The sequence below is a fragment of the Parasteatoda tepidariorum genome, chromosome 1, assembly GCF_043381705.1.
Source record: "Parasteatoda tepidariorum isolate YZ-2023 chromosome 1, CAS_Ptep_4.0, whole genome shotgun sequence".
Classification (NCBI taxonomy): Eukaryota; Metazoa; Arthropoda; class Arachnida; order Araneae; family Theridiidae; genus Parasteatoda; species Parasteatoda tepidariorum.
Genome location: NC_092204.1, coordinates 103,388,046 through 103,411,131, shown reverse-complemented (window position 1 = coordinate 103,411,131; position 23,086 = coordinate 103,388,046). Strand labels below are relative to the sequence as shown.

The 23,086-nt window shown below is 30.6% G+C and overlaps 1 protein-coding gene across 5 annotated transcripts in view; it reads right to left on the bottom strand.

The window, feature by feature from the left end:
- Positions 1 to 23,086, bottom strand: part of LOC107449226 (homeobox protein extradenticle) — a 312,777-nt gene that overhangs the window by 17,426 nt on the left and 272,265 nt on the right. For 3 of the 5 annotated variants that reach the window (XM_021146185.3, XM_021146187.3, XM_043042351.2), the window contains exons 4-6: positions 18,267 to 18,457; positions 11,878 to 12,013; positions 9,022 to 9,115 (exon numbers count right to left, since the gene is read on the bottom strand). In XM_021146185.3, the coding sequence (XP_021001844.1) occupies positions 9,022 to 9,115; positions 11,878 to 12,013; positions 18,267 to 18,457 (421 nt within the window). Of the gene's footprint in view, positions 1 to 9,021; positions 9,116 to 9,152; positions 9,247 to 11,877; positions 12,014 to 18,266; positions 18,458 to 23,086 lie in introns of all 5 variants that reach the window. The other 2 variants (XM_071184525.1, XM_021146186.3) reach the window with 1 other exon arrangement.

Below are 23,086 nucleotides of genomic sequence, written 5' to 3'. Positions count from 1 at the left end.
TCCAAATGACTGCGAAGAAGATACGAAGAAAGTCGCATTATTCTTCGAATTCACAGAATCAGTTCCGTATTAAAATTCTTTTCAATTCAAATACTCCCACTTTCTTTCCCTAATTTAAATATTAGATAATAATCAACTGGCACTTGTTTGTTTGGCAGACCATTGTTGGAAGTCGTGCGGGGCCCTCAACACTAGATGCAAGGGAAAAAAATAGTTTGCTGAAAAGAATCTGAATTTTAAAGTTCTTTCTATAGGTTAATAAATGTCAATTTAAGAATTTGAGTGTGGAATGAAATCCTTTTTGTTCAGTTCGTCTGCGTCTTTGTAAACATTCCACCCCCTCTCACAATTCTATTTTTATTGTATTTGTTGAAACTGCGGCAATCTGCTTACAATTGTTGAGCTTATTTTTTTATTAAATAGTCTAATTTTTTTTTCTTTACAAAAATAAAGTAGATGCGATTCTTTTAAAAATGGAAAAAACTGATTCACAAAAACCAAAATTGACACATTTATCTTATTATTATTATACACTAATAAAAGACCATTATGTTAAAAAAAAAAAACGAAGATTTTAATCATTAGCGGCTAACCCATTAATTAACTAGTTTCTTTAAATAGCAGTTTCTGTTCAGTTAACTTTTCGACATAAACATTTTTTTCATTTTGAAATAAACTATTCCGCTTTCTATTAGAAATGGTATTAATGTAATATAATTATTTCATATTGCACAAAAAAAGTTATCTTTTAGCAAAAAATGGATTTATAGTTTTGTGCTGAAATAATTTTTCTTAAATAATTATAAATTAGTTGAAATTATAACCTTTTGTTGCATAATCCTCAATTTAAATCTCTCGAATTAAATTATAGGATAGTTTTGAACTAATTCCTTCAAAAACTATTCGTTTTGTTTATTAAATTGCTACCGTAACATTAACATAATTTTGAAAACCTGCAAAAAAATTATGGTTGAATAACTGAAGCTTTATTCTAGTTTAAACTATTTTCCATATTATATTATTATATGAATATGGTATGTCCATATTATATATATATGGTATGTCCGGTGGAAAGAGAAAGAATAGAGTTTATATACAAACTAAAGAGTACGTATACGTACTAATACAACATAAAATACGAAAGTACAGTATTGAGATCACGCCTGTGTGATCTTGGGCCGCTAGAGTCAGAAAGGCTCGTTTCATATCGTGGGTCGTGAAGGGAGAATCACGTGAACACGTATATGTGACAACGGTTCTAAGGGGGTTAACTTATACAGAACAAACGTAACGATACAACAGTGACTGATAACGCCAGACGAGATGCTTTCAGTAAGCGAGGATCAGCGAGGTCCGTTTAGAGGTTAAAAGGTTCATAAAATAAAGTATGAACCATTCAAAAGAGATAATTTTCTTTTTTTAGATATAATAAATATTTAAGTTGATAAAACAATGTCCTTTGAATTATTTTTTTAAAAGTTATAAATTTATGAATTTATTTATTATTTTTTTTAGTTATTTTTTTTTAAATAAGACATACGATTATGTATTTATTTTTTTCTAGAACAGACATATTTCCATTTTCATTAAGAGAGGAATGAGGAAGAAACCAATTGCAAATGAAAACGCAACAATTCTTTTCCACATAACGAATCAATCATTTCCATCTTTTTTTTTTATTTACAACCATTATTATTCCTGTCGCAATAGGAGATGAAGAAAGCCAAGATAATATCTTAAGTATTTTATTTTATCATCGCAAAATGAAATGAAATAAAAAGAGAGATAAAAAGAAAAGAAGATATTCAGGGAAAAATCCTCGCACCAAAAAGCAAGAGGCAGCATTCCGGAAACGGCAAAAACTTTTTCAGGAAAATTTACCCTTCCACAAAATAATGCAAAAGGTAAGAAAAGGGTACGGAGGGGGTGGGTGATCAGGGGGTTACTTTCGATATAATTAGCGAGAAAGCATTCTGTAGAGAAAGAAAAGAAGAGGGGGAAAAAACATAAAGAAAAAGCAAAACTTTTCTCAACGCTAGTTGGCGCATGAGAGCTAGAACTTGCATGGAATGCGCGCGAAAATTTCCTAACTTATTTGATTCCCCGGTCTGTAAGGCGGAAGGGTGGGTGGGACAGAAGCAAGGTAATAAAAACAAAAGAATGCTGCTAAGCTAGCTACAGCTTCTAGCTGATCTCGAGTAACCAGCCACTAATATTAAATTCCGTAGATGCTTAGTGGAGGATCACACCAAGGGCTGCTGCAATGACAACAAGTCGCCAAGAAATGTCGCCAATTCAGGATATCTTCCATTCTTTTTAAGCTAAATTTTAATTTTTAAGAGAATTAGTTAAAAACATAATATGAATAGTGTTCATAATAATGACGATTTAAAATTGCGACACTTTAATGTGAGAATATTTTTTTAAAAAAAGTTGCTTTTTCGTCACTTTTAACCTACAGGAGTAATACTTATCAACTAGATTCTTATCTTAAAATTTTATTCTCGTCAAAAAATTGAAAAAATGGAAATAAAGACAAGGATGAATTGCAACATTTGAAAGTTTACTAGTCAGCTCAAAAGATGAAAGATTGTTACTTTTTTTAATGAACAGATTTTTCATTTCCAATTTAATTTATTTTTATCTGTTAAATATATTTTTGAAATCACTGCTCATTTTAAAAATTTTTTTACAAGTAACTAAAATTTTTTTTCCAAATAAATAAAATAAAAAACGAAAAAATAAAATTAAAACCCATGATAAGTGAAACATTCAAATCAAGACACTATTTGCTGCAAAAGAAGAAGAAAAAACGCTGCTTTTTTTGTTACTTTTTGAGTAATACGGACACACGTGTAACAATTTCTTTCGTCTTTCTCATTGTCATTCTGGTCGTAAAATAAATAAATGATAAAAACAAAGACGATGAAAAGTTGCAAGGTGTAAATATTAATAAACGCTTATGCCATTGCTATTTTTTTTTTTTTTTTTTTTTTTTTTTTNTTTTTTTTTTTTTTTTTAGTTAACAGAGTTTTATTTGAACTCCTCATTCGAAACATCTTTAACTATTTATAAACCATTAAAAAACTAAAATATAGAAATAAAGAAACGATTCGTAAAAATTTAAATTACATATACGATTTTAAAGTAACATTAATTGATACTTCTATTTTAACTATGAGTGATTTAACTTTAAGCTCATTCTTTATTTTAATTATCTACATCAGCGTTTTTGCAGCTATGGAACCCCTCTCTAAATCCATCTTTTGCCAGAACCCCGACTGTTATAAACTTAGTGTATTAAGAAAAATAAAATACTACTTTATTTTGAAAATATTTAATAAGAGAAATGTGAAGTGAACCGGGTTCGAATCTCAGCGATAACTGGTCAATACGAATTTCGTATCCGGCTTGCACCGATACAGTGTTGATGCAGTCAGTGATAGACTGGTTAAAGCCTTGCCGTCAAGATGGGGGGTTTTCGTTGTTTTCTTCTCCATGTGACGCAAATGCGGTTAGTTCCATCAAAAAGTCCTCCACGAAAGGCAAATTTCTTCCGATACTTGATTCAGGAGTTCCCTTGTCTTCTGGATTGGGTTCAAAATGACAAGGCTACGGAGTTAACGTTCGTAGTCCTAAACCCAAAAAATTGTTCGACCATGGTTATAAAATAAAATAATAAGAGAAACGAAGTTTTAATTGTTTTATCATTAATAATCTCAGATAATGTTTTATGTCCGACAGATGAATTCGCAGTCCTGGAGTTGAATCTAGTCTAGTTATGATTTTTGTTGTTGGTGTACATACATAAGTTGAAAATGAATGAAATAAGCCGAATTATGATTTTTGTTGAAACTAAACTAACTGCAATAATGGTTGAAATCGTTAAAAGGGAAGCATGTTTCCTTTTTTTTTTAAGACGAATTTAGTTATTTTATTTCGATTTGAAAAGTGTGATGGAACTTCAATTTTTTTTTAAAAGTCCTTTTATACGTCCATTCAATACGTTGTTAATAAAAAAATTATATTTTCTGAAGAAAAAAAAACTTGCCATTTCTTTTTTATTGCTGTTTTAAATAATTAAAAGCAACTGAAATATTATGTAAATGGATTTAAATATGATTATTTGTTTCAAAAACGTTAGTAAAAAATTTATTTCAAAAAAAGTCTTAAATCTCGAAACCCTTGTAACTTTTTCATGGAATATTATAATTCCGCGGAACACTACTTGTGAGCCGGTAATCTAGATAAAATAGAATACTTCTAATCAAAATAAGTAAATAATATAATGGGGATAGAGGCAAAAATTAATTGCATTTAAACTAGATTTAACTATTTATAAAAGCTTTGAAGATTGCAACAAAGACGCTGCGTATATTGCCGCTTCGGAGCAATTGATTATAATGCTTGGGAAATTCTATAGGCTCAATTAAGAGCAAAAGAGATACGCAATAACTGAAATCCAAATTTGTAACTTTTCCTGGCATCAATAGTACGAATTAACTTTACTCAGATTTCAAACCATTGAAAAATAAAAATAAAAAACACCTCATTCATCAAATACATAATCACATAAAGGGAGAAAACCAGGAGAAATTAAAGCCGAATTTGAAAACTCCACGAAAAACAGACGAGGTAAAAAAAAAAAAAAATCGCGGCATACACTAGTAATTTGAAACCTGCAAATAAAAAAAAAAAAAGTCATATTTTTATACCCTTTTTTCCTATTTGTGAGCTATTTTACAGACACTTGGGAATGGTAGCGTTTTCAGGCCAATCATATTTTGGAGGCTTCTATTATGATGTTGGAAATTACAGTGATACTTTTCGCCCACGGCCCAATCAAATTGCGACGAGACAGAAATAGGGGCACAGGGAATTTCGCCTTACAATACAATCAGATTTCATAGTGGGTTGCCTTTTTAAACGCGTTGGGGGTCGAGTGTTTAGTACCTCAAGAATTATTAATAGATCCCCACCTCTCAAACTGAGAACTTCTTTTTTTGAAATAATAATAAAAATTGTTATTGAATAATATTCTTAGTATCTCTAGATGTCGATATTTTATGAAATGATACATTTTATTATAAAAATCAAAAAGTCAGATTTTATACCCTCAAAGTATCTATTTAAATCAATAAGATTATGATTTGCTATTGAAATATAAAATCACGATAAAAACTTAATTTTAAACGTCCTAATGTTTTAAAAATTTATAGACAAAAAAAAAAAATTTTAAGTTTGTAAAAAATTGTGTTTAAAAAATAAATACACCTAGGCAAAAATCTAATTTTAAAACATAAATATCAAGTAATTTTTAATATTAATTCAGTGCTTTAAGAAAATTCTGATTTCAATAAATTGCTATTTCGATTCATATTAAATTTTCTTTAGTTACGAAAATTATGTTAAAGAAACAAACGCATAAGGTACTTTATTAACGCTGCACTACGGGCTATTGGCGACGGTCTAGGAAACATCCCTCAGGATGATCCGAAGACATTCCATCGTAATTTTCTACCTCTGCGGAGGGGATGGCTCCCTTGCTTTGTTAGCCCGACGACCTGGGTGCGAATTTGAGCACTTTAGCGTAGCACAGTTTAACGAGGACCCATACAGCGCACTCTCGGTCCCTACGCAGGCTGATCAAAGTTGTCCCCCACCCGCTTACTGACCGCAGCCAGTGATGCTTGACTTCGGTGTTCTACTGGGAATCGTCTCTTTAAGATCAGTCCACTGTGGGACACATAAATACATTAAAAATTTCTTGTTTTTTTTACAAATATATAAAAAAACATGAACAGAAAACTTAATTCCTATTAACATAACAATGGTTCCATTATAAATTCTGTTCTTTCCAAAAATTTATAATTTTTCAAAAATGTAATTAACTTTAAAAATTTTTGTTATATAACTATAAGAGAATAAATATATACTGATAACCTAATCAAATGGAAACTAATAAAACAACGTAAATATTGTCTACAATTTAATATAGCGTAATAATTGAAGATATATGTAATGATAATTATATATTAAAGTCAATTTTTTAGCAACTTTTAAGGAATTACTTACAAATTTCTACTCAAATATCTAGCCTTCAATTCTCAAATTTTAGGTTATATATTTTTAAATTTAATGTTACCGTCAATTTAAGAGGTAACATGTTTAAAAAAAAACCCGATTTGAAAGGAAATTTGTTTTAAAAAATGCATTAAAAAGAAAGTTGTTAAAAATATATATATTGTCTATTTTATAATAACTTATTGTTGGAAAACTAAAATAAATTTTTAAAAAAAACTGAAATTCATAAAAAAGAATCTAATAACATTAATAAAATAAGATAGCTATTAATGAACATAGATCAATTGTCAAAAGGCAATAATCCTTATTATTTCAAACACCTTGAAAATACTTATTCAACAACGCTAGATAGAAAGCAAGAAAAGGTATGTTAAGTCGGGAAACCAAAAATATATTTTTGTTATTAACACTTTTATGTGGTATATATTTCGGCATTATGTTAAATGAGGAAACCAAAAAAATTGAAATAAGATACTTTATGGGATACATTTCGGCATCCATAAACCAATTCCATAGCACAACAGCTTTTAACAGTCGTTTATATTATTTACCTCCCCACCCCCCTATTGAAATAAAAGGATTGCAAAATAAGCAGGTTGAGAAAGAGATTCTCAGACATAAATATTGAAACGACCCCGGGGTCCCTTTGTAAATGGTCGGATAGGCCTAAGCAGGAGAGCAGTAGGGAAGTGTTGGGTGGACCCCCCTGCTTTGGCATACGTCATTATCGGCGTTGGTAGAGGAGGGCGACGCCTATGGCTCAGGGCCCTGCAATCAAGCAGAAAGACCTCCCCCCCCCCTACAATTCAAAGCTATCTACAGAACAGAAACCCATTATACTGATGAAAACGACGGACCATCGCGATTGCGGGTCACTCCCTTGACTTTTCATTCTTTCGTCTGTCTCTCCCTCCCCTCCCCCCCATGCACACTTGGCAGTTAAATAGTTTTTCATTTCAAAGTTACAATTGTGTTTTATTTTTCATTATTATTATTATTATTTCTTTCATTTCATTCAGTGTCCATTACAATCCCTTTTACATCAGGTGCAATTTGGTATAGTGATGATGATACCTCTCTCTCTAGAGTTGATGAAAAGCTGAGGAAAGAGGTAACTAGGTTTCGAATCTTCCAAAGAGTGAAAATCACGATAAGTGTGAGGCAATGAATTTAAAAAAAAAAAAAAAAAAAAAAACTAAAATCTAGAATTGAGTAAGGTAATACTACAATCTTTCCTACTAAATGCATTAACAACACAATCTGCAATTAAAAAAAGAAAAGAAAGAAAAAGAGAGGGTATCAATTATTTATTATTGAAACTAGGAATTGAAATTATCGGACTTCAGTCGAAAATTTAAGGAAATAGACAACTATATTATATAGATTAGGTATAAATATGGATTAGGTATGAAAGAGCTGCAAAAATTATGAATATCAAATCAACTGAAAACGCGAAATTTCTACTAGCCGTTGGCGATCAAATATTTAAGGCTGACGAATATATTTAATCTTTTAAATTGTTGAGTCTTAAATTAAACTATGCATGTTTATATTATTGATCAACGAAACGACTGATAATGTAAAACCTTAAGACAACCTTATTTTGATTTAATATTACTGTAATAAATATATTTCGATTTTCATTCTTTTTTTTTAAAGGATTTCTACATTTTAAATTGTTTTACAATATTTTATTATTACCAAAATGCACTTCATATGTTATATCTGATGACATTTTAAAAATTGTTCATATTTTTCATAAATGTAAAAAGATTGGCGAGCAAAACTCTTTGATCTTCAAAACTGAAATTTATGTCCCAACCATCACCCTATATATACACTACCAAAAAATAAATAAAATAAAAATTGCTTACAGAATGAATAAAAATAATAAACTTCTGCATCACGACCTGCACAAAACGTTTCTTGCATATTTTTAAATGCAAAACAGTTCGTAATTAAGTTTAATTTGTAACTAATTATCATGAATACAAATCATTTTTTGCCTTTTAATCACTATAAATTTGGAGGTCTAAAATTATCAAATTTATATAATAGTAGTTGCTGTAGTGTAATAATTGAATTTTTTTTAAAAAATTACCTTAAATAAATGTGGTTTTAGAATATGTTTAAACATAAAAATCCATTATTTAAAGAAAGACAGGAAAATAAGAATAAAGGATCAGAATAATAAACATAAGTAAAGGAATAATAAGCATACGTATAGTAATGATAAACATATGAATAGTAATAAATAATATACATCTTTATATTCAAGTTATACCAATTAATGAATACACTTATGGAAATAAAAAAAAAAAATTTTACATTTTATTTTCTTAGTTTCTCATGCGAAGAAAAGATTACTTAGTTTTCGTTAAAAATATTTTTTAAAAATCATCAAATGCAATGCAATCAAAATAATTAAATGAAAATTTCAAAAATTTTTATAACACAGTAATTTACATTTCATGGTATAAAATTTTAATTTCTAATAGTACGTGCGTCAAAAAGTACTTTTAGTTTTTAATGAATTTTTGAAAAGTTATTGATAAAAAGTAAAAAGAAAGAAAAAAAAATTATTAATCAATAAATCGGTTTAATCAAGTATTTATATAACATTGTAATTCATATTATAACATTTCGAATATTCCACATCTGAGAAAAAAGAAAGATCATTTTTTGTTTAAAATGAATTTTAAAATTTTTTTAACAAAGGTAAAATTTTTTTTATTTAATCGACGGTTAAGTTTTTTCAGATATTGCAACTTTTATTTCATATTGTAACATACTTAAATATTTCTCATGAAAAAAAAAAATTATTACTTTTAGTTTATGCATTTCTAAAAGTTATTAAAACAAGTAAAATAACTAATGTTCAAAAATTTTTATGACACTTTTATGAACGCAATAGATTTATTTAAATGAACACAGCACCTGCTTTTTTCGCAGCATAAAGGTTGGCCTCTTCTTGAGCTTTGCCTATGTTCTTTTTATATCGTATCCTTTTATTACCAAACCAATTTGATATCTAAAATAAAAAATGGTAAAATTAAATAAAACAGCACCTGCTTTTTTCGCCGCATAGAGGTTGGCTTCCTCTTGGGCTTTGGTTATGTTCTTTTTATACCGTATCCTTTTATTACCAAACCAATTAGATACCTAGGGAAAGAAAAAGAGGAAGAACAAGAAAAAGTCTCAAAATTGGTGCAACTCAAAAAGTGACATTTTAAAACAAGATCTAAATGAATTATAATAGGGGAAAAAAATGTATATGTAATAATTTATAGCCCAAAACGTGACTAATACACATCTTAATTATATTTTAAAATGCATACTTTGTCAAACGTGAAATTACAAATCGATTTTATAGGTGTTGCAAAGAAGAAGAAAAATTATATAAAGACAACTTTTGCGTTGCAAAGTATTTGACAGCAATACTGCAAGTTGTACAAAATGTAAGAAATTAAAATTGATTGAAAGAGTTATGTTTATTGTTCATCTTATAAATCATCAAAACATCTGATCCAACTAGAAAAAAAAAAAAATACTGAAATGGCATGACTAAGTCAATCTGCAAACATATTTTTTGAGATATTAGCTCATAAAAATATTGAAAAAACCCCGCTAAAATGACTGAATTCAGTAAAGATACTGAAAAATCGCTTGTCTGTTTTATTAGCACAGTCTTGTATCAAATATGAAGCTTTATCGCGCATCTTTTTTGGGGGTGGGGTTAAATCTAAACACAAACTACGTGCTTATTTTCAGTTTAAAGGTTCTCCAAAAAGTAGATTGCGTCCCTGTGATGGATCAATAAATTCTCTCGTCTTCTGGGTGGAGTTTAAAATTACAAGGACTTTAACATTGGTGGCCGCATATCTGATATGGATCGGCTGTTACTCATTGGTATAAATGCATAATATTGTACAGTATATGTATAATATTACAAAAGTGTATCATGTACAGCTTGTACAGAAATAGCTGCATCATATTATAAAGCTATTTCTTCAAGTGTTCAAATTTTAATTCCCATAGGGGAACAAATAAAAGCAAGCCAAAACTCAAAAAGTTTGTAAAAGTTAAGGTTAGAAGGCAATGCCAATAATCGAAGTAAAACGACTTCCATTTCTTATCGTCTGATAAATATAAATAAAAGGTATAACAGGAGGTGGTAGTGCAGTGGGGAAATCTGCCGATCACATGACTGATGGTGACGTCACGGTAAATAAGCGAGAAAATGCGAAAAAGGCATCACATGCGTGAATGCATGTTGAAGAGAGAAGCATAAATATGTTCTTTGAACGAACGTAACGCGGGTACGGATACAGCTACTCCTCCCTGAGCCCTGATTCATTATAATTTAATGAGTTTGTCGTTCACATTTCGCGATGAGGTTATAAATATTAATAACCTGTCGTGGATGGACTCGGTAAATTTTGAGCACACCCTAAATATGTGCTCTCCTTCCAACAAGATCTTCTTCTTCTTCTTTCCTTCGGGCTTCTTTTTTTTTCTTTCTTCAATCCTTCTTTTATTCGTTTATTTTGCTCTTCTCTTTTTCAACCACAACAGAGAATTTTTGTAAGCAAAAGAAAAATATCGCCATGTTTGCTATAAAAATATGCAAGAATTGTTGATTTTGTTTTTAACAGTAGACAACTCACCGAAGAAAGGTATGAGGGGATGGCGGAAGGTAATAAAATGTTCGCGTATTAAGAACGTTTTGTCAAATAATGTGTGTGGCTAATTTATGTTTATAAATAATCGAAAAGCTAGTTAAGTTTTACCGAATTTGAGAAAAATAAGGTTTAGAATGGTTAAATGTACAGAAACGCCAAGATGGGGTTAACAAAGCATCTCTTTCTCTTCAAAACATCTTAACTTAAAAGATCTGATAAAATAAATTAATATTCTACAATGCTTATAGACAGTCAATCCAAACATGGCCTTCTAAAAATTGAAGATTAAAAAGACAAAGTTGATACCATCAATTTAAAAAAAAAAAAAAAAACTTAACACATAAGTAACACTCACTTTTCATAAGCTAGTATTATTCGCAACTCATAATTATTTCATTACTTTCAACTTCATTTAATTCGTCTATTCATGGTATATTCTTACACTCTTATCTCTGAAATCTTGCACAGTTCTTTATAGTGAATCTTCTTGAGTTCTTTATGCCGATACAATATTAAAATATTTTTAAATATTAAGAAATAAAATTATAAATTTTTTTCATAAAAATAAAAAAAACATATTTAAATTATGAAACCAAATAAAGTATTTTACACAAATAATAAAATTTTATAAATATATAAGTAATAATAAAAAAACTTAGGAGTTTGCTCACACTGTTTCAATACAAATCAACATTGCAAGCTTAAAGTTGGCATTTTATTATTATTATTATTATATATATATTTATATATTTTTTTACAGTGCATTCGGATTTTCCGTTATTACAGTGGTAACCATAATCACCGGTAACCTTAATAGAGAAATTTAGCATTTTGACCCATTATCCCAACATACTCACGTACGTATGTTTCGAACGAATAGTGTTTGTTCAGTCTACTTACGAAATGAAAGTCGTTATGTTCTTAGATTATTGGCAATGGATATCCGCGAAACTAGCTTTCACGCTATTCCCCTATAGTTAAGCATCAAGTTTTTACTTTTACCATTAACATCACTTTTTTAAATGTAAAAATATTTGCAATGATATATGTGGAAAGTAAAACAAGGGTTCTGCCACTGTGAAATCAGATAGTGTTACTATCCAGAACATACCTGAGAGACTGTGATTCCACACTTCCTGGCAAGCTCTTCCTTTGCTTCTTCACTAGGGTAAGGATTGCTCAGATGAGAATAGAAATACTCATTCAGGATCTCCGTCGCCTGCTTGCTGAAGTTCCGCCTTTTTCTCCTGAAAAACAAACACATGAAACATATAGGATGAAGAAAGAAAAAAAAAAATACACCTAAATACATACTTTTGATAGGATTTTAAAACATCGGCATGAAATGGTAAATATGGCTGCGTCAATCTGTCATAGTCTAAACTATGATGAAATTTGCCAGGACAAAAAGGTCCATCACCCCTATTTTGAGGAGATGCCCAAAGGACATGACGATTTTATAAATGGACAACTTTTATCTATATATGCATGCGTTCCTTTAATCTCAGAAAATATACCATCAGCGTTTTGCATACAAATTTAAACAATAATAATATAAATGAAATATTTGTGATTGTTCGTCAATGGACGTATTTGTCTAGAGACGTCTTAAATAAATTTATTACAAGCTCAAACTTCCTGGCATCGGTGCCAGGATTCAGACTTTAAACAGCTGAGGGGATCTGCGACTTAGGTTTAACTTCCAAGCCTTCTAATGATGAACCCAACCCAAGAGGCAAAGGATCTCTATTGTCGAAACATTGGGGCCAATTCAGTTTCAAGGACTATTTTGAGTAAAACTAGTTCCCATTTGCAAAACAGAGGGGGAAAAAATCCAAAAACAAGTTAAGTAAGACAAACTTGAGCCCATAATGCATCTATAATTAATGATATTTTAAGAGATCACTACGGTTGGTGCAAACCGATAATAATATATACTAAATCGAATAGACGCAGATTCAAATGTGGTCCTACAACGTCCCAAGGCAAATGAATGCCTTTTATTCCAACATGATGAAATCATTGCATTTGATCTGAAATTCTTCAATGTTACCATGCACTGTTTGAATACAACCTAAAAGTATAAAATAAATGTTATGGAACTTGAAAGTTTTTTTTATTCACGGTATTCTTATTTCTGTAGATTTTATCACGATATAGAAAAGAATACCTTGCAAAAAAAACGCTGCTTATTCGTATAAATGAAATCTTGCATTAGGTGACGTCCGTCGTAAATAAGAAGGAAACAACAAGACACTTCTACTAATTTGACGATAGGTGTGGTTATAGAGAGAGAGAGAGATGTTCATTTTGCTGCAATATCTGGACCTTTTTCCATGCAGTCGACTCAAATTCACACGCTCTCTTCACGCGAGGGTTCCTTTAAAAATTCCGGAACACTTTTAAGGAGTTTTCGGGAATCTATTTCCGTGCATAAAACTTGTTCGAACCTCCATATATTTTCTCCTAAAGCAAAATATTCCACATTAGAGGTGGGGGGGATGAGGAAAGGCAAGGGAATTTTAAACGCATTCAGAAACCATTAAAACGACATTTTTCAAGAGAAAACTTTTGCACGGGAGAAAACTTTTCCCTGTTTTAAAAGTGCGAGTCAGGAATAGGGGGTAAAGGGTAGGAGGGCAGAGATTATTCCAAGTGCGTTTATATTCCTGGTGTGTGTTAAAAGTGAAGCAAAGAGTCAGTGGGAAAAGAGGGAAAAATATAGGCATCCCGGCTCATTCAGGCGTTAGTCCACAAAACTAATCCCTTTACCTGCCATGAGCGTACCATTAATTAGAATTCAGATGTCATACGTTGAGCTGCTAAGCTAATTAGGCACGTTTCTTAAAACCTCGCCCGTTAACTGCTGCTGTTTTTGGTTTTATATGCCTTTTCTAGCTTGACTTCTCCAAAAGTTTTCGGCAGACTCTTTTCACTTTGAAGGGGGCACTTCTCTTTGGTTTTACGAGCGAAATACCAGGGCAGTACGTGGCGATGACACGGGCTTATTAAGAATCGTTTATGACTCTGGAAGCTCCTAAAAGCCGATTACCAAACAAAGTTTTCTTTCTTTTCAACTCAATGAACTGAAAGATGGATAATACAGTGAAAACCAACCATTTGCAAAGTTTGTAAACTTGATATTTTCCAACAACTTTTGAAAACAAAAATTCTTTTTTTCACCGATTAAAATAAGCTTGTTTAGAAAATCCAAATTCCCAAAAAGAAATCAAAACAAAAACATCTTCAATGGTTTCAGTTTTTCGCGACTTCTTTGCACCAATATTTGCTAAAGAGACACAAGCTAATATGTAACTTACAGAAAGAGAATGCCATAAAACTAAATATTTACAACTTCCAACATCAACAACATTTAAAATAAACACAATTAGTAGGAAGAAATTCTTAAAAAGGAACTAAACCATTAAAATTTTCATCAATGTTTTTGATAAGCTTGTTTCTTACACCTTGCGGCTAAAAGCACAGGCTAATTAGTAACTTATAAGATGCAAAAAAAAACCATTTCTTTATAATTTCCAACATTAATAATGTTGAAGAAAAGAAATTGAACGACGATAATTCAACATCTGGGTAGTTGAACTCTCACGCTGTTCACATAAATTTAGTAATTGGTTTAATGAAAATTGGTTATTTCAAACTTAAAATTTTAATAACATAACTACAGAAATGCTATTTCAAATAACGCGGTTAGCTAGAAATTGTTAACAAATAACCCTCGCAAAAAAAAATTCGAGATATTTTTTTAATGATGCAAAATTAATGGTAAAGCATTTAATAATTAAAATCAAAAATATTATACATTTTAACCAAAATTTGAAACATATGGTTTACTAGACACAAGGTTTTAATAATCTTACATTTATTATTTCCACCTTTACATTTGCCTATCGAAATAAGGTTTATAAATCTATGCAACCAACCCAAAAAGTATAATTTAATTTAGATATTTTGTGTAAGAAAAAGAAGGTCCGTAACACATTTCCATGTAAACATCTTAAACATACAAGTATTTTATATAATACTTCAAAGATCATTAAGTTTGGATTGCTCACTTGACTAGGCGAACTTTTCATAGCAACTGCTGCTACTAATTTTCAGTCAAAGAAAATTTATTTCAATACTAAAAAAAATAATGCACTTCACACTACTTATTTTTTTAAAAACTGGAAAAACAACGCACTCAATTTATTTAAAAAATATACAATATTCACTCATAACACAAATTTTATATAATATTTCAATAATCGCTAAATTTGGAGCATTCATTTAAATTGGCGAATTTTTAAGAGCAACTGTTGCTACTAATTTTCATTAAAAAAAATTTTTTTTTCAATTCTCAAACAATAATGCACTTTAACTTCTAGCTCTTTATTTTTTTTTAACAACTTTTCAAAACAGGAAAAACAACTCAGTCAAAAATTTATTATAAAAAAAAAAACCTTCAATTAAGAGGCTAACATCTTTTTTTCAAGTTTTATTAGCTATAAGGAATATGGGTATGTAAGGTAACTACTTTTTTTTTTAACAGCCATTCTTGGCGACGGTCTTTTCATGTGTCAAGAAATAATTGATTTGGAAAACGGTCTCCTCTCTACACTTTTCCTGCCGGAATTCCGGAAACTTTCTCCCCTTCTCTCCTATAGGGGGCTCCCATTGTTATTAAAGAAAAGACTTATTGTTTCGCTTTTAAATTAACACTTTTTGAGAGAGAGGGGGAGAGGCGAATTCCTAGCGAAATCTGAATTCTTATTATAAACGAATTTGCTGCCTTTTATTGCAGACCGGAGAAGGAAAAAAAAAGNTATCTATATATATATATAAATAAAAAAAAGGGAACGAACTATTTTAATTGCAGAATTACTGTTAGTTAATACATCACTGTGTATCAACTAACAAATCACTATGTTGAAACATTAGTAAAGCAAAAATATGAAATATTTGAATGAGTGTAAGTTGATACATGCCTACATTAGTAAAGCAAAAGTAAAGTATCCCATAATTATTTTAATAACTTTGATGAGCATAAAAAAAGTAAACTAAATAGTTGTGTTGGTATAAGTGGATACATAACTACGTGATACAGTACTAAAGCTTATTAATAAACCAAAAGTATAAAGTGTCCCAAAATTATCTTTCCAATTGTGATGTGCACATGAAATGTATAGAATAGTTGAATAGTCTAAGTTGATACATTACTTTTAATGGATACAATACTATTAGTTCATACACTACTATGTGCTTACATTAGTAAATTAATTATAAAATATCCCGAACTTATTTTTTCAACTATGATGTGCACAGAAAATGCATAAAGTAGTTGAAATGAGATATTATTAATTAGATATCGTTAATTTTTCTGATATTGTACTCAGAAAGCACTCTGTTTTGCGGATATAATCGTGTGGGCTGAAGAAAAGATTATATCTTTTTTTTCCCGGTTTTTTAAATAAAATTTCATCCTTTTTTTTTATTTTTTTACATATATTATATAAACTGTTGTTTGTTATTTTTTACTTATTATTCCCCCCCCCTTTTTTTCCCCTTCATATGTCTATAATTTTTCTTTGTTTTATTCTTCATTTTGAACTTATCTAATGAGTTCTGTTTACTTGCAGCTTAAGCGCAATAAATGAAACTTATTGTTTTTCTTAACTTTCTTCATGTTTTCTTGTATTTACTTATTTATTATATATATATATATAATGGCGAAAGTAAAATTCTGGCTTTGTTTATTTGTTTAGAATGTGTTACGTATAGAATACGAAATCCGCATTTTTTTTTTCTTTCCAAATAACATTTAACACCTTTCAAAAAAGAAATTTATTCAACGTTAAAAGAAATAAAATGATCAGAAAGAAACTAATATTTAATTCATTCTTGAATTTCCCGCCAAAGCTAATTTAGAAAACGAAAAAAAAGAAAGAAGAATTTAGAACTGTTTCAGGAGGAACTTAACACTCGAACATTAACCCAATTCATCTTAGACTTGTTTCTGTCACTCTTCAAAAAGTGAAATTTCATCTCCAACTCTCGGAAAAAAAAAAGATAAAAAGAAAAACAAAAAGAATAGATGTGGAAAAAAAAAAAGAAACAGAGAACAAAAAAAAAACAGACATTTCACTGAAACATTTTTCAAAGAGTAAAAATTCACACTAAGATACAGAAATGGCAAAAAAGGAGAAATGGCGAAATTCGACGCTGTATAAAGGGGCCATCCTTTTCATCCTCAAGGAAGAAAAAAATATATATATATTCTTCGTCCTTTACTAACATCTAAGCAATCCGACATCCAAAAGTGGTGCTCTATCTTTCTCTTATTCGTTGGCGATTACTCAAGAAATAAAAATGCGAAAAAAATTGGCTACTCTCTTATGCCGCCAAATTCACCTTTTCTTTTTCCGTAATATCCTTTCCGACATCTAAGATCTCTGGATGCGAAATAATAAGCGAATGGAAGAAGAGATCCCTTTACTATTTCCCACATTCTATTCGAATAGTCCGCGTGCATAATTTGGGAATCGTCTGTCACATCGAAGATCATGGAATCGAATAAAACTCAGAAGAGACGCCTTGCGTGCAAGTATTGGGGTGGCTTCATTTATTTAATATTTTGTGACAAAGGCCCTATTGATTTCATTTAGACGTTTTCAAAGGGTACCACCTCATCTGTGGTATATTCAGAAATAATATTGCATACATAATAAGGTAAAGAATTTTATTCCACCGCTGTCGAAAAATATAGCAGATAAAATTCTGTAATCTCTTAATGTTTTATTTTGCAATACTGAATGAAACACAACAGAGGAAGAAACACCGGCATCTTGACACTTGGGTAAACAACTGCATAGAAAACTTTTTGAGAGAACTAATTGGAATTTGCATTACTATTACGCTAGTAAACAGCTTTAATAGTTAACGCAATTAGAATGTTAATATTTTTAGGACGTGTGCCTCCAAATAATAGAATAAATATAATTTATTGACGAAATTAGAAGTTTTTAGTAGAAAATATCCCCCTTTCCAGAATGACCTAAAAGTTTAAGAAGGAAATAGATTTTTGTATATCCACGAGCGAATGACAAGTTTTTAGCAGAATCTTTTTACGAGGAAATTCGCAGGATTTTCGAAGAAAACAGATCCTTTCAAGACAAGTGTACAAGATTTTAGTACGAAATAGATCATTCGAAAAGGTAATTTTCCAATAGTTTAGAAGGAAATCGATCCTTCCATGACGGGATTACAAAATGTTAGTAGAAATCAGATTTGTTAATGAGCGAATAAGACGGTTTTAGCAAAAAAAAAAAAAAAAAAAAAAAAAAAAAAAAAAAAAAAAAAAAAAAAAAAAAAAAAAAAAANTAAATAAGAAGATTTTAGCAGGAAATAGATCTGTTCATGAGTAAATAAGAAGATTTTAGCAGGAAATAGATCTGTTAATGAGCAAATAAGAAGATTTTATTAAGTTAGGCAGATAAAGCTTACCTGGCGTCTAGAAACCTCGACCTAAGGATCATGACGGCTTCACACGTGCTCTGTTTGAGCTGGACTTGGATGGAGTTGAACTTCTTGTGGATGATCTGAACCATACGTTCTATTTCTTTGGGCGTGATGGGCCGCGTCCGACTTTGTTCACGTAGCAGGTTCATAACATGCGTCGTAAATTCATTACACGCCTGTTAAAAAAAAAGACAAACATTTAAGAATATATGCAAAAGAGAAAAATAATTTTTTTAAAAATTTATTAGTTCAGTAATAAAAATTTCAGTACCGCGTTCGATTTCAAACGACCCTAGTCAAGTCGAAAAACGGTTATTTTTATATAGTCAGTAAACATTGGGTAGATCAGACAAATAAATCTTAGAGAATAAATGTCAAACTAGTGTTACAAAGAAAAATGACAAAATATGAAAAAATGTTGCAATTCTGTATTATCACAAATATTTGGAAAGAAAAAATTGCATAAGAGGAATAAAAAAAATCATTTTAATGCATATGACAGATGTCCACTAATTTATCATAGAGGAATATTCTATTCCATTTTTTTTTTTTTTTTTACTGAACGGTTGGATGTTTCTATAATCAATACACCATAAGTAGTTTCTTAACCCTTCGGTCAAAGATGCATAAACGCACCATTTCAATAAATACTTTAGTTTAACACTGTTACGTACGTTTTTCACTAATTTTATTTTTCTACTATTTTTCAGGGTTTTGAAGACATCATCTAAAATATTACTAATTCAATTGGGAAAAAAAATGAAAAAAACTTTTTGTTGAAAATTTTTACGCTGGAAAATACCCTGTTTTTTTCTTTTCTTTTTTACTTCAAACGGTTATTGATCCAAATTCGAGTAGAATAATCTTATATTTATGTTGTGGATTAAAATTGCAAGTTCTGTAAATAAAAATACCATCTATGCACCATTACTATTATGCATCTTATTACCATTTATGTATCACTTCATTTCTTAATTATAGCATTACTTTTCATCCACGAATTGTCTTCTTTTTTTTTGGGGGGGGGGTGTGCCTAAATGAATGTAATTTAAGCATATTTCAATGAAAACAGTACCAGTAGTTTTATAAAATTTCAATGCTTAATCAAAAATGGGTTATAGTTTAGTATTTTAAAATGTAACTTATTTGATTAATGTCCAATATAACGTTTGCAGCACAAATAATATAATTGTAGGAGAGGAAGGTTTTGGAACTAAGACAAGTACCAACGAGAATTTGTTTCTCATTATGTTAATGCTTTAAACATTGTTTTAGGCTTTATTATTGATATTAAGGAAGAAAAAAAAACCTTATTTCTTTGAATAGTCATTAACTTAATAAGTTATGACTTAGAAGAATAAAGCATTTTAAATAACAAAAAAGAAAAAAAAGGAGCTAACAATTATACTAATCTTATTTACTAAAAAAGTAAATATTTTCGAGAAGAAAAATCAACATTTTTTTTTAACATTCTTAACTGATTTTATTACCGACAAAATTTATAATCTAATCATAATTTATAAACAAAAACAAATTAAATTAATCTTAAAAACATGACAAACAAACAATTTCTGTAAAACGACTTAGAAAGAATAAAAAATATACATTTTTTTTAAAAAAAAATCGTTTCGCTTTCTTTTAAATAAGTAAAATAGACTACTTAAAAAATAAACTTATATTTTTTAATTTCTTTTCCAATTTCCATGAAAAATGAGGGTTCAGAAATTACAGTTAAAAAGTCTCCACACTTCTGTCATTGAAAACTACCGTGCCATCACGATAAAACGGGGAATTAAGTTCCTTAAAAGCTCACGAAAAAGCACTCAGCTTAAAGAAAACGCTATAAATCAGAACGCATTTAAAGCATCCGGCCCACAATGACATAGCACACCCGTACACCATTATTTACTTCTTCCATTAAACAAAAAGTTGTTAGCAGAAAAAGAAAATCAGAAGGAAAAAAAAACATAATTAATCATTTGATTTTCCTTATCGACTACTCTTAAAGAAAACAACTCCTGGTGACACCTTGGCACTGTAATCAGTATCATTGTACTATTAAACTAAACACATAATGCTTGAGGGGCGAGTATAGAAGAACTTGCCCCCTTGTCAATTTCTTTCGATTTTTATTATTATAGGGGGTAGAGGAAGAAGTTTAATGTTTTAGTTTGGTGGTGATAAATGATTTTTTTTTCTCTGCCTCTTTGGTACGAGTCCTATTGAATTGGATTTCAAATAGTTGTTATGTGCGCAGTGTAAACCGCAACAGTTTTCCTGTCATTGTGATTATTGTGTTTCTGCCCAATAGGTGTAGTTACGCTAAACGATTGGGCTTGGTTTCTTTTTTATCTTCATCCGCCAAGTCGGAAGTTTTATTGGATTATTTATTGCTTTTCGGAATTACAGTCTGGAAAGGAATAAGATTGTTATACCACCGATAGCAAAGTTTGATATTTGCTTCCGGCACTGGATGTTCTTAACCTCCATAAATGTGTCGAATATGCAGTAATAATGCACTTATTTAAACCACGTATTAAAGCAATTAACCCTTCCAGCAGAACTAATCGTTAATTTCCATGAACAAAAAGGAACTCCCCTGGTAAGTAAACATTTAAACCGTAGCCAGTGACTTCATTTGACAGGGTTGCAGTGTGTACAAGATCATCGATCTGAATCGACTACAATGTACAATGGATCACAGATATGATTTGACATGGCTGCAGTGCACACAGCATCATTGATACGATTTGATATGGTTGTAGTGTGTAATAAATCACCAGACATGGTTGATCATATTTTTTCTCATGCGTTAAATAATATATGGCACTATCTTAATATGTGGCACAGTCTTAATATGTGGCACTATGCTCCTTTTCAGAAAGCTGCTTGTTGAAAAAGAGCTGTAATAAAAGAATGCTTTAAAATTTAATAATTTCAGGTCTTACGTTCACGATGAAGTTCGATGAATTTCACTTGTATAATTACCAAACGTTTCCTTACCCTATTACATTAATAAAAGAAGAAGGCATTTTGTTGTTATTAAAAAATAAATATGATGGCTAAGCACTAAGAACTAGATTCACAAACATTACAACTTTATGTATCTCTTATACTACTAACAAGACAAAGTTGAGAGATTTTTCAGGCAAAGACAAAATTAATAAGAAATTAGACGAGGCAGAAAATTAATTATCTTTGGTTTTGCATCAGGCATTCCTTCTACCATCTTAATGTACACAAGAGTCCTCCAGCCACACTTCCAGACCCATTAGCACAAACAAACAGTGCTGTCCAATTTGTCTCCGCCGGCAGGGGAAAAATTAATAATGGTTGTAGTGGCTTGACCCCAACCAGAGGAGCAAGTAGAGGCAAGATGTAGGGGTTAAAAGATATAATATATATATTAGATGTCAGAGACAAGGACAATGATATCACTTAAGACTCGCCTTGTCATTAGGACAGTTAGCGGTTTGGTGGCACTTATGAGTTTGTAAACCATAGAACATGTCGCTGAAATGTGTAAGAATTAAATGAACAGCAGAGTGCAGTGCAATTTCCCCAGTAAGTGTTTATAATCTACTTCTAACTCGGCTAGATCAGTGCGAATACACAGATTACAATGATCTTAAAGCATGGCGTTAATGTTAAAATATTAAATGGAATAACTTTTTTCAAATCATCGAGTTTGGATCCTACTGAAGAGAAAATAATTTCAGCCATTATCTAAGTCAAATAGAAAATAGAAGTCTATGTTGAGAGGAAGAGAGGTTTTCAATTCATAGTTCACTAGCGATCACCATTTCAAAATTAATACCAGCAATATTTTTACCTTTCGTGCTTAATGTTTCGTTAATGATGTATTTTTACTTGAACAATATATTAGTTATGATATCCAGAATCCAGACTAAAGTGCAACTACGTAATAGCCAAGTCTATTACTGTGAGGAAGGTAAAAGTGCCATTGAAAGTCGAATATCTGTTGTGAAATTTCAATTCCCTGTTGACTGAAGATCACTGTTGCAGTCACACCAATGGATGGGACAGATATATACCAGTTATAAATTCTGTCGTCATGGGGAGGAAAGGACGCTTGGAATGGGGTAGCGAGAAAATTACAAGGTCTCTTCTGCCTACTATTGTAATTAATGGCAACCGCCGGAATAGGTTGCCAGGGAGACCTACCATCCTTCTCCTAAGACACCGAGGGGTTAATTAAGACGACAGGGGGGAGAGGACAGAAGGAAAGGGGGGTGTCCTGACAGGAATCTTCCTTGATCCGTGAAATGCAGTGTCCAAGATCCCATATTATAACCCTTAGGCAAGTGATAACTATTTTAGGGGACCTGTTATTAGTTTCCAGATACTGATGCTTGATGAAATAGATGAGGGTAAAAAAAAAAATGGCCACGGAAGTAGTGAGTTATGTGAAAGAGTGTGTGTGGGGGGAAAGGGTGGACATGATGTGAAGAATGATTACGTCCAATGGTTGTCAAAGACTGTTAGTTGCAGGAAATATGATGTGGATAGATATCATCACTGTGTGATTTATTTCTATAGACTTTAATTCTAGAGTAAGCGTCATGCTTGCTATGGCGTTTAAGTTCCTGAGAATAAAAAAATTTCTTTTGTAATAAACGAGTTATATTATTAAATATGATTTTCGTAACTATCGTATTGTAACTGTCGGTTTTTTTGGCCATAATTTCTTATTAATAATTAATTATAAGAAAGAAATTGTTTAAGATATTCAGTTGAACAATTTAGAAAAATTTCTATTATCCCAAACTTTTTAAAAATCGGTG